Below are 11308 nucleotides of genomic sequence, written 5' to 3' on the forward strand. Positions count from 1 at the left end.
ACCGCAAAGTGCTTAATTTTTGAATTAGTTTTCTTCCGATTTCTCACCTATGGTGATGACTGATGAGTCTTCGATAATGATAAACAGAGTGCGCTCACGCATGCAGGCTTCAGAAATAGAATGTTTAAGATTTCATATTGCAATACTTTACCAAATCAAATGCGTTGCACTTAAATCCGTAAATCTCCGAATATGCAGGCATTGCACGTCTTCGAATTGAAAGATTTTAATTACAATGGTATAGTCACATCAGCAGAATTCCTCAGGAAAAATTTACAAAAGAACAATTGGTCGACCGAAATTCAGGTGGTACAATTAAATCACTTCTCTTGTAACTTGTCATGACTGGGAATTCGTTTAGCCTCTTTGACAAACGTGACAAAATAATGCGAACTATTTCGGGAGCTTCTGCTTTGACGACTCTCTTGAAAGGGTACAATGTCTTCCGAAGGTAGACGGGAAAAGCTTGGCTACTGTTATTCTTTTGCTGTACCAGCAAACGAAAATTATGAAGACTGCGTTGGTTACAGACATTTCTCAGTACTTGTTTACTGTAACATTGTTTTCTGTCCGCCCTCATAATTATAACACTAAGCCTATTTCTTAAGGTCCTGTAGCACTTCACCTGCAATATCAACATGGTTGTAGTTTATTGCGACCAGAAACAAATTTTTAAGTGCATCATGCATAAACGACGATCGTAAAACAACTGTGCAGCAAACTGTTAAACACGAAAATTTAGCAGAAAACAAAATAATTAGTTTCTTAAACAACTCGTCGAGTTTGGAATTATGTATTATTTATTCTCATGAAAATTTTTTTAACTTGCGTAAGCTAGTCACTAGAAAATAAAGTTCACTGTTATTAGGCTGTATGTAAAAGTTAATGTCAACATAGAAAACGTGTGGTTCTTTTGTTAACAGTCAACACCAACCCCGGAATAACTCAAACGAAGCGAAAGGATCTTAATAAACATAACTTCAACAATTCTATTCATTACTATAACTCGCCTACTCAGCTGCTATATCTATATAGTGTTTTTCCCGGAGCAAGTGTGCTTACGCGTTAAAATTTAGAATGAAAAACCGAACGAAGGCGTACACTCGCGCATAATCGCTGATAACCGCGTTAAGTTGCTGGTGACGCAAGCAATTGCAAAGTTACCTTTATTATGCCAATGCGAACTGTTACAGTGGACCATACTATCAGTATGAGCCAGCAATCAGTTATATGTTACTTCACGGTTTCCACAAACGACTCAAGCATACGACTACCATTTATAATGCTAGTTGCAGCAATTAAAACTTTGTAACCTTTTTGTCGGCCAAGAAACCTTAAGGCTGCTATTTCCGAATAAGTAACCCCGCCAATAAAATAAATAAGTACAACTTTTGAGGCCATTGTGGCTCCTGTTTTGCCGGCTTTCGCCGATCGCGCTTCTTGTTTTTCGAACGTGGTGCCCGGCAGATGGCGCAGCACGTCTTCTAAGCCACTCCAGCCTTGTCGTTGCAGTGACTGCTCCACTAGCCTAGAAACGTGTAAGCTGTTAGACCAAACAAACACGTGTGATAATGGTATTGCGACCATAATAACATAGACGCATCAAAATGAAAAATAGCTCATACCACTTAACATTTTTATCGTTATTATTTTACAACATGATGTTTGTAACTAGTTAACTTTCATCCAACAAGATAAACATTTTCTTGTTTGCCTTAAGCATTACACTTCAGAGCAGTAAAACCAAAAGCTATAAAAATCCTACCTGCACGTCAAAGGCACATACGCACCACCAAACACATATGACATGTCACTTGGAGTGTGCGTATTGTTTTCAGTTCCTGGTTTGGGAATCAGGCTTAGCTTTTTGCTGACAGTGCGAAACCAATCCTTCTTCTGCAAGGCAGCGAGTGAGCTTGTAACATAGGAAACGGCTGAACCAACCGCTCGACTGTCTGCTAGTTTGTTTAAATTTGATTCTATGGATGTTTCCTTGCCGGTTTGTGCTTCTGTGAGAAGACCAGCCTGCAGAAACCAATATAATTGTAGCACTAGCTTACTGAATGTGTTTTTCAGCATTCAGCACTGCAATAATTGTAGTATATGGTGCAAAAAAACATTATAAAATAAAACAGAAATACCATCAATCATACATAGGCTATCAAACGACAGTTTCTACAAACTTTTTTCAAATTAAAAAATGTGATCATGTGCTCAAAGCCATAGCTGTGCAAAAACTGTGTCTTCAGATTTTGATAGTCCTTGGAAAGCAAGCCACTGGTAGTACATGACAACAAGCAAAGAAGCCTCAAAGTGAGTAGCATATCATACTGGCGATGAATACATTCTTCAATGTAAACCACACATTCTCGAAAGTCAGATCCTTCAAGCAAGGCTGCAATTGAATTAACGTCAGCATAAATGCAAAACAATGTCAGAATGTGTGCTTTGTGTTACCATATAACAAAAGTTTTATAAATTTCATGATATACAAGCAGTAACTAAAACCTAACTTTGCAGCACCAGTTACTAGACTTTCCAACTTACAATGCTCAATTCTTAAAATATCTTGCAGATCTCCCTTTTTCAATGAACCTTTTGTTTTATGTTTCATTATAACCTCACTTGCACCAATATGCAATGTAAGTGAGCGATGCTCTTGTTTCAAACCTTTCAACTCACTTGCGACAAAGTTCTATTGCAGAAATTACAATTTAAATGACAATTAAATCTCTCCAAAATCAATGGTTTAATATCTAAGATGTAATTTACATTGACGCAAAACAAATATTGTGGTGTTAAGCACCACTGTGTAGTATTGTTAAATATAACTCTGTACAAAGTAGTGCCTTTAAGTCTTGAAGTTCCATATTGTGGCGTTTATCATAATTTGCTTGAATTTCTTTTGCTCTGCTGCTCAAGAATTTAAATACTGCTGTAAAGTGTCTACAAAACAAATGTGTTTTAACAATTTTGCACCATATGTCTCAGTCTAACAAAAATTTAACTTACCTATTTCTTATTTGATCAAAAATAGCATCATCAGAATTTAGCAAAGTTTTCACACTTTTCTCAGTACCAGTTACTTCTGGTCCAAAGTCAATAGCACCACATTTTATTTCAAAGATGTCATCCAACAGGCCTTCATATGTCACCTTAAATAGATTATTTTTTTACATTTTGAAGTGAACAAATGACATCTATAACTTGCAACAACAACTGATCCTGCTCGCGTGCAAGTTATAAACGAGGCAGTTTTGACCACCACCAATTTCATGTCACAAAAAAAACAATACATTTTACAAGTTTCAAACAGCACTGATTTTACAAACCTGAGAGCACAAAGGTGTCACATAGTCAACATCTCTATCAAGCAGGATGAGATGTCCTATTTGATGTTGAAGAGGTGACTTTTTCTCATCAAATTCAGATGTTAGTGTTTTTACAAGTTCATCAACAATTTTAGCATTGTGACCTTGGCCGTAAACGTTCGGTATTGTACCAAACGCAGCCTGGATATTCACTATAGATCGGGCAACAGTATGAAGCCACGTTTGATCTCCCTCCTACATAATAATTTAAGATATCAAATGAAAAGCAATGGCGCTACTTTCAATTGTTCACTTAAAACACAAGCCAACTGACCCTGAAAACAGCATTGAGAAGCTGGGGATTTTCTAATGAAATTATGTCGGAATCGAGGGGAATAAAATCAATATGAAGATCTTCTATTAACACTGTGTTTCCTAGAACACCTTCCTGCTCCAGAATCATGTTACAAATATGCAGTTGACGAGGCACCATAAGGATTCGATATTTACGAAGTTTTTCTGCAATATTTAGCAAACCATAACGTAACAGTTGTAAAAATACTCCCAGATCAAGCTTCTTTGTGTCAGGATAGAAAAACATCATGGCCACCTGCACGTTTGTCAGAGTTAATGTGTGCAGCAATCTGTCTCATGATTTTGACCTCTGGACGCACAATGTAGACCCTTTGATCACAACCTCCCAAGATTTCCTTGTGTTCAAGTTTGAAGATCTTATCAACACCTTTCTCCTTCAGAAATTGAACTCCTGTCAATCTGTCTAAAGGTGTCATTAACGTTGGGTCAATAACAAGATCTTTCTTTCCATAAAAATTTCCCAAAGACATTGCCAGCTGCTGCCTGGCCAAACCTTTAAGCACAGAAACATCTGGAAATGCATTCATGCTTGTCATTTTCTATATTGAACCTATAAAGGCAATAAAATTTAGAAGTTCATAAGTAAATTTTTTATAAAACTGCTCCCAAAGGTTTTTTGTTATCAACAGACAAACATAACAAAACGACCACACAATAATGCAAGGCTACACATTTTTGATGAACAAAGTAGAGAAAAAAGCGCTCTAAATGTAACATAATGTCTATGATTTGTGAAGAACAGCTGTAAAGAAAAATCATATTCAAACAAAAATGTGGTATGGTAATACATCAACTCAATAATTGATCAACTTTTTTTTAACAGCTGAGTTCAGTGTGGAACCATTCCACTTTATGAAGTTGGTAAAACCAGCTGGTCTGTTTTACTCTATAATGCAGGTGTAGGGTGTTGTGTCAGTGTACAACAGCATTTAATGGAGCTGCCCTCATGTTCTCTAAGTCTAACGCAGCATCAGTTGTATCATCAACTTCACCAATAACAGCTACATTGTCACCGCGAATAATGTACAAGCCAAGCATCACTTGTTCCACGCCTTGTGTTGATGAAAACACTCTTTCATGGCTTTCATCAAGAATAAGATTGACAGTTTGATCAAAACCTTTTAATGTCCCAACGATCATTCTTCCATCAGCAGTAATCACTGAAACTACACGATTTACCAAAGGTTCAAGGGCAGATGCCATTTTCAAGTATGCCTGTGATTGTGTCCAATCTGCAAATAAGAAATATTCATATTTTACTGTTTCAATTCATTCCACCAGGTAACTGCAAGGTACAGTACTTACATAATGTTATATGAACATGTTTCATTACAATTATGCACATACATGTTTTCTTCAATTTATGTTCATTAAACTGAAAGAAACTTTCATGAACACAACAACCCAGTCTTTTACCAAGCAAAGGTAGTTTATACATGAATGTGATTAATAGTAAATGCTGACTACTTACACCTAACTTACAATTACAACACAGTCCCCAAGCAACTAGCCTAACAGATCAAAAACAATGAAAAAGCTGTGCTAATAATCATAATCACAGGGCCTCAACCTTTCCGGAAAATGGGTACAGCAAAACGTAAGTTACAAATTATATTATGATGGTTGAAATGCCAGCAAACTCAAAATGAAGTAAAGCAATCTTATCCATCATTTAAAAATTATTGCAATTTATGTAAAGCTCATGGTGCAATGTAAGCCATAGCACAATTAATGGCAATACTTGGAAATCTACAAATCAACACACTTGTTGAATATCGTTAATTGAATATTGAAATTAATTTCACACAAACTCACATGACTAATTTTCAAGTTAATTTTTGAATTAACTAGAGATGCGGTTACTGAGTTCAGATGAAAATTTATCATGAATGGTTGCTTTTTACGGATGTTAAAATATTTGAATCCCACCACTGGTTGTATGTAATCAAATACGTTTAAACTGGACTACCAATACAGTATTGCTACGCCTAATGTCAAGCGCACAACATGTTTGAGGCTTAAGCAATATGAATACGGTAAGCAAGTACTATACAACTACTACTTAAAACTGGACTACCAACACAGAATTGCAACGCCTAATGTCAATAATACCACATGTTTGAGGTTTAAGCAATATGAATACGGTAAGCAAGTACCCTACTAGCCTAGTACGCCTTGTAGTCGTCTCCGATCCTAATTTGTGTTGATACTTTATTTATTTATTTTTCGCCATTGATTGTGGGGAACGAAAATATGTATTAACTGTTTAATCTTGTTATAGCAAAATATTACGAAAATATGCTCACAAACAATCAAGGAACAGGAAAAAATTCCAAAGGATCTTAATACATGCAAGGTGTTAATTGTACAGTGGTGCTATAATGATGGAAGGTTAGCACGGCTACCTAACCCAAATATTTGATACATGATTTATACAACTTCACCTCACACATAGTTGCATTTTATAATTAACACTAATCAACGCAGTCCATGATAATTATGCAACTCTTATTTCGACTCCTTGGCTTAAATTAACAATAACGTAATATAATTTCGATCTCACAACATCACCACTATCAGAACCCATGCTCAACTTTCCCGCTGAATCATTATGACGTTATGCCAAAATTGTGACGTCAGATCAACGCGGCGTTATGTAAAGCTTTGGTGTACGTTGCAGAGGCAAGTTGGTCTAATTATATGAAGACAAGCAGGATGTTTCGAGGGAAAGCTAACTTTGCTAGGTTGTAATATATGAGATTGTAGCATCATAAGTAGTATATGAACAGTAATGTGTAATTGATTATTGTTTTGGGTAACTAACTGGTTTATTAACTATGGTCAAAGTGATCGGTTTGTTCGTTAGAATCTGCTGTTTTGGCCGACTTTGTCACGTGCTACCCTGACCGACAAAACGAGCACCATTTAGAGTTAGAGATTGCTCACCTCTAAGTTGTTTACTTCGTTTCGCGTTGCGTTATTGCTGTAGTTTGCAGCAATTGAAATTGTAAAGCTTTCTGCAAATATAAGAATATTTCAATGCTAGCAACATTCCTAATACTGTAATATAATTAGCCCGTACTCGTAGGCTTTCAGACATTGATTATCATATTATTAAAATCGGTAAGATTTGTGGGGTGGGAAGATCAACTAGACCTGTGTCCTAGGCTGCAATTCTGATGCAAAGTCATGAAGTACGGTTATATACGATTTTTGTTTTTTTATTTGGTATTTTAGTTAGTTTTGTCTAATGAAAACAATTGGGTTACATTTTGACATCCTGCTGTATAGACGATGTGTTACAGACATGCGTTTAATTTTTGTTTAACGTATATCGTATTATACCATGTACCATATATGGTATATAATATATACTCTTCTATTCTATGCAACTTGAAACTGCATGAAATCAGCATGTATTATACAAACAATAAATCTTCCAACGTCAGTAATCTATAGAACAACTTCAAAATCACTAAAGCCATGCAGATAGTTGCCCTATGATTAGGCTATTGATGCGATGCAGTGTTGTTTCGGTGTGGTAGTTTTTGTGATACAGCATTAGGCCTAGTGCAGAAATTTATGACCATTTCAAAGTGATTATGGCATCACAATTCACAGATTGGGAAGAGCACGGGTTTAATGTAAAAGAGGTGAACATAGTTTTGAAGTTTTATACTAAACGCACAGCAGTTCTGATGCAACAAATACTATCGACATGATATTCCTCCATGGGCAACCTAGTGTATTCAGTTCCACTAATTTTATGTTGTGCTGAATGTAGTTCATCAAATATATAATGTTTTTGAATTACTGCTGATCTACTGGAAAGATTGATGTTTTATTAAATTGGATGTCATTCGCTCAAGAAGCTGCATTTTCTAACAGTTTATTAACTGTGATGGATAATACAGATGATTATGAAGCTTTACCAACAGAATGGCCTGCATCGGTGCATATGATGGCTGGTGCCGCTGCAGGTGTTATGGAGCATGCCACAATGTATCCAATTGATTGTGTCAAGGTACAGATTGGAGTACTAATTGTATACTGGTTGATTATTATGGCAGTTTGCTGAAATATTATATGAAATAAGTTTTTACATAGGCCTAGCTGTTTGAAAATTACTCTTTTATAATAGTTCGCAAAGGATAGGTGGTAATCTATAACTTAATGCCCATTTAAAGAGTGTTTTAGAGTTTAGACGAAAGGTATCTTACAAAACCAAAGTGTGGACAATCTGAGGACCCCCAAAATATTGAAAAATGGTTGTTAAATAATGTTCTTATTGAAACTGCACTATGTTGTCCAGCATGCAAATGAGAAAAATAGAATTAGATATACTCAAAGAAACCAACTGACACTTTTCAGTAAGATAGCTGGTGACGCTTGCCAACAGAGTAGGCTACACCACTTAAACTAATCCAGTACTGGATAAATATATTTTTGCCGGGGTATAAATGTAAGTAATCACATTAATACGTCCATGTTCAGTGTGGACTAAATTGTTACTAAAAGTTACCATGGAGCATTTGGCCGTAGGCCTTGGTAAATTGGCAGTGTTGCTGATGTTGACCACATTGTATTGCCAAACTCAGGATGATACTGCAGACTAAATGTTAATTGAGATATTGCAAATATATATCATAAATGTGTTCTGGGTTTGTTTAATACAATCAACATTTTTCGACAGACACAAATGCAGAGTATTCAGACGGTGCATTATAGAGGACTGCGTGATGCCTTTGTTACGATTGTGGAAAGAGAAGGTGCTCGGCGACTATTGCGAGGAATGAGTGCAATGGTTATTGGCGCTGGACCTGCCCATGCCATGTATTTTGCATGTTATGAAAAAATCAAGCACAATCTAACATTAAAAATTAATGGCAAAAAGTGGAAGAATTCGAGTATTGCAAATGGTAAACGAAAGCAATAGATTAGAATTATATGTCATTTGTTATTTATGTTTTAAATAACTACATTTTAGCCATGATTAACAATACATTGAAAGAAAGGCATCGGCTATATTTTAGTTTATCACTCGAATACTTCCTTGTTTTACAACACGCAATACATGTAGGCTTAACACAGCATAAAAGACTTGTCCAGTAATGTTGCCATCACTGAAATTGCAGGAAACTAGATTATTTTAAGATTATTTCTCTTTTTTAGGCCTAGCTGGGGCCACATCAACTCTGTTTCATGATGTTGTCATGAATCCTGCAGATGGTATGTTCTGGTTTATGTACATGACCAATAATCTATGTTGCAAATACAGATTGCATTATGTATATATATATATATATATATATATATGTATAAATATACAAAGAAGAATAAAGAACATAGTTTTCAAGACAGACATCAATGCCATTAAACATGCTAGTTCTTTATATTGTTATTTTATGCTATAACTCTTTACAATCTCACCAGTGACTTTTTGTTGCAGTGATCAAACAGCGAATGCAAATGTATGGTTCAACGTACACTTCTTGTCGGAGCTGCATGGTGAACACCTATCGAAAAGAAGGATTGAAAGCATTCTATCGAAGTTTTCCAACTCAATTTGTAATGAATGTGCCATTTCAGACAACTCACTTCGTAATGTACGAACTAGCCCAAGAACGACTCAACCCAACTCGAGACTACAATCCGATCAGCCATATACTGAGTGGAGCAATCGCAGGTGGTACCGCTGCTTTTGTTACCAATCCCTTGGATATATGTCGGACATTATTAAATACACAACAACATAACAAAGAGTCAACAGTACGTGGACTTAAAGAGGCGTTGATGTTAGTCTATCGGACTGATGGTATCAGAACGTTTTTTCGGGGTGTAAGTGCCAGAGTGTTTTATCAAATGCCCTCTACTGCAATTTCATGGGGTGTATATGAATTTTTTAAACATGTTTTGTATGGGCAAAAGAAAGACCGTGAAAAAATGAAGACCCAGTCCTGGGTAACACCAGCATGTTCAGGAAATGTAATTTCTACTCTTCCAACTGCAACTGAAAAATTGGAATAGTACTTACAATACAGAATCTGTCTATATATCGCAATACAGGGATAGAGTTCGTGCCTGATCTTTCTGCTTGTGTTGCAATCACATTTTCGTGAAATATATCTATCTATATCCTTTATTGCTTCGATCAAACTCTTGCATGCCGATTCAAATCGAACACAGCATGAGTTTAAACATGCCTTTAATTTCATACAAGCTTTAATTCTGAATAAGTTCAATTGCGTTAGGTGCGTGTGTAATTGAATAACCTTTTTTATTTACGATACTTTACAATTAACTGTTATGAGTAACTATGCCATAATATGACTACTTATTGTTCAGACACTGCCTGAGTACGCAGTGGTGTAACAATGCCTGCATTATCATAACCCATAATTATGCAGCGCAAACACATCTTACTGAATGACGATTTAATAGTTTTAAAGGTAATTTTATTTCTGCATAAACCAATCACCAACGTGGGACGTCAACTTACTATGATCGTATACAGTTGTACATGTGGTCGACTTTTACTGTGTTACAAAGAACATCGTTTTCTTGATAGCAACATTTTTAGCTTCTCCTGTGCCGTGTTAAGAGTATGTAACAAAGGGCTTTGTTGTTAGCGATTTAATTGTGCTTTCTTCTTAATGGATAATATCACCCTCTTTACAAGGTGCTTTTGTTCTATTTTCGGTATATGAATTTCATTTAAACCGTGTTATGATTAGTTTTGCAAGTTCTATGTTAAAGACAAAGATTACAATTTATAAAAGTAAGCCAACTGTAGTTGAAATATTTCCACATTTTGACACAGAAGACTAAGTTAACAGTGACAAGTACAGTAGTGGTAGATATAATTTTTCACTGACGTAAAACTCAAATATTGTATTTTTTGCCAAATTTTAGGTTTGTGATAACATGCAAGGTCTTATAATGCTTGCTTAGTTTGTGCGTTGCTTCATTGTCAGTCAGCAAATGTGTGTATAACCGTATTTTTAATATACCTCCATTTTATTTTAGCTGATACGAGAAACATTTCGAGCAAACCCGGTTGAGTTGAGCAATACGGTTTAACTTAATATGCACGGTATATGTTGTATTTAATTACAACGTTTTGCGTACTTAGCGTATAATGAAACAAATATATGTTGCACTACATCTGCTTCCCATATTTACAAAAGCAATTTCATCGTTGAAACATGTGTGTGGTTTTGATCTCGTTCGATGTTCCTTTCTTTCCCTTAATTGTAAACGACGTGTTCAATTTAACGTTTGCTTAATTTCGCGTAACTGTTTCCAATAAATTCTTAAGTTATTTAGCGTAAAATCTTCTGTAATTTCTTTCAGGTATGACAGAATTTTGCAGCTGAGAACGAAATAATGTACGGTTGCTTGCACACATGCACGGTTATGCAACATCCGGTGCCTTACTACAGCATAGGATTTCTTGCATTGTCTGAGAGACAACGAGGCGCAGCTGTTTCGATTAGCAAAGCGAAGCATGGGTACCTGCCTGTACCAGGAACATTTTGATTCCGTTAATGTGTAAAATCGATGTGTTTCGCGTTGGCTTATTTTAGGATATAACGTCAATTTAGTTGGAGGATTTTCCCGCG

At 35.9% G+C, this 11308-nt stretch overlaps 3 protein-coding genes across 4 annotated transcripts; 1 reads left to right on the forward strand and 2 right to left on the reverse strand.

The window, feature by feature from the left end:
• Nucleotides 1-633: 633 nt before the first annotated feature.
• On the reverse strand, nt 634-4222 carry LOC143458810 (vacuolar protein sorting-associated protein 33B-like). The gene is made up of 9 exons (XM_076955683.1): nt 3922-4222; nt 3646-3830; nt 3333-3566; nt 3013-3155; nt 2850-2946; nt 2548-2695; nt 2184-2395; nt 1766-2025; nt 634-1528 (listed from the first exon to the last, which is right to left on the reverse strand). Exons 1-9 carry the CDS (start codon nt 4220-4222, stop codon nt 1234-1236), a joined length of 1875 nt encoding a protein of 624 aa, XP_076811798.1. The 3' UTR covers nt 634-1233.
• Nucleotides 4223-4236: 14 nt separating this feature from the next.
• On the reverse strand, nt 4237-5522 carry LOC143458814 (U6 snRNA-associated Sm-like protein LSm8). Of its 2 annotated transcripts, none has more exons than XM_076955689.1 (2): nt 5502-5522; nt 4237-4918 (listed from the first exon to the last, which is right to left on the reverse strand). In XM_076955689.1, exon 2 carries the CDS (start codon nt 4887-4889, stop codon nt 4599-4601), a length of 291 nt encoding a protein of 96 aa, XP_076811804.1. In that variant the 5' UTR covers nt 4890-4918; nt 5502-5522; the 3' UTR covers nt 4237-4598. The 2 variants fall into 2 exon arrangements, with proteins under 2 accessions (XP_076811804.1, XP_076811803.1); XM_076955688.1 differs by lacking the exon at nt 5502-5522 and adding an exon at nt 4992-5414.
• Nucleotides 5523-6658: 1136 nt separating this feature from the next.
• Nucleotides 6659-11019, forward strand: LOC143458811 (mitoferrin-1-like). Its single transcript, XM_076955684.1, has 4 exons — nt 6659-7710; nt 8380-8605; nt 8859-8915; nt 9136-11019. The coding sequence occupies exons 1-4, from the start codon at nt 7540-7542 to the stop codon at nt 9711-9713; spliced, it is 1032 nt and encodes a 343-aa protein (XP_076811799.1). The 5' UTR covers nt 6659-7539; the 3' UTR covers nt 9714-11019.
• The last annotated feature ends 289 nt before the right edge of the window (nt 11020-11308 follow it).

Source organism: Clavelina lepadiformis, chromosome 5 (assembly GCF_947623445.1).
Source record: "Clavelina lepadiformis chromosome 5, kaClaLepa1.1, whole genome shotgun sequence".
Taxonomy (NCBI): Eukaryota; Metazoa; Chordata; class Ascidiacea; order Aplousobranchia; family Clavelinidae; genus Clavelina; species Clavelina lepadiformis.

What these genes read in the sequence shown, in the direction of transcription:
- LOC143458810 (XM_076955683.1), bottom strand. Translation starts at nt 4,222, where the DNA reads ATGACAAGCATGAATGCATTTCCAGATGTTTCTGTGCTTAAAGGTTTG. An exon ending in TGACACCTTTGTGCTCTCAG is followed by an intron (nt 3,156 to 3,332) that starts GTTTGTAAAATC and finishes AATCTATTTAAG; the next exon opens with GTGACATATGAAGGCCTGTT. An exon ending in TTTGATCAAATAAGAAATAG is followed by an intron (nt 2,947 to 3,012) that starts GTAAGTTAAATT and finishes TTTGTTTTGTAG; the next exon opens with ACACTTTACAGCAGTATTTA.
- LOC143458814 (XM_076955688.1), bottom strand. Translation starts at nt 5,124, where the DNA reads ATGTATAAACTACCTTTGCTTGGTAAAAGACTGGGTTGTTGTGTTCAT. An exon ending in ACATGTTCATATAACATTAT is followed by an intron (nt 4,919 to 4,991) that starts GTAAGTACTGTA and finishes TCTTATTTGCAG; the next exon opens with ATTGGACACAATCACAGGCA.
- LOC143458811 (XM_076955684.1), top strand. Translation starts at nt 7,540, where the DNA reads ATGTCATTCGCTCAAGAAGCTGCATTTTCTAACAGTTTATTAACTGTG. An exon ending in ATCCAATTGATTGTGTCAAG is followed by an intron (nt 7,711 to 8,379) that starts GTACAGATTGGA and finishes ATTTTTCGACAG; the next exon opens with ACACAAATGCAGAGTATTCA. An exon ending in TGTCATGAATCCTGCAGATG is followed by an intron (nt 8,916 to 9,135) that starts GTATGTTCTGGT and finishes TTTTTGTTGCAG; the next exon opens with TGATCAAACAGCGAATGCAA.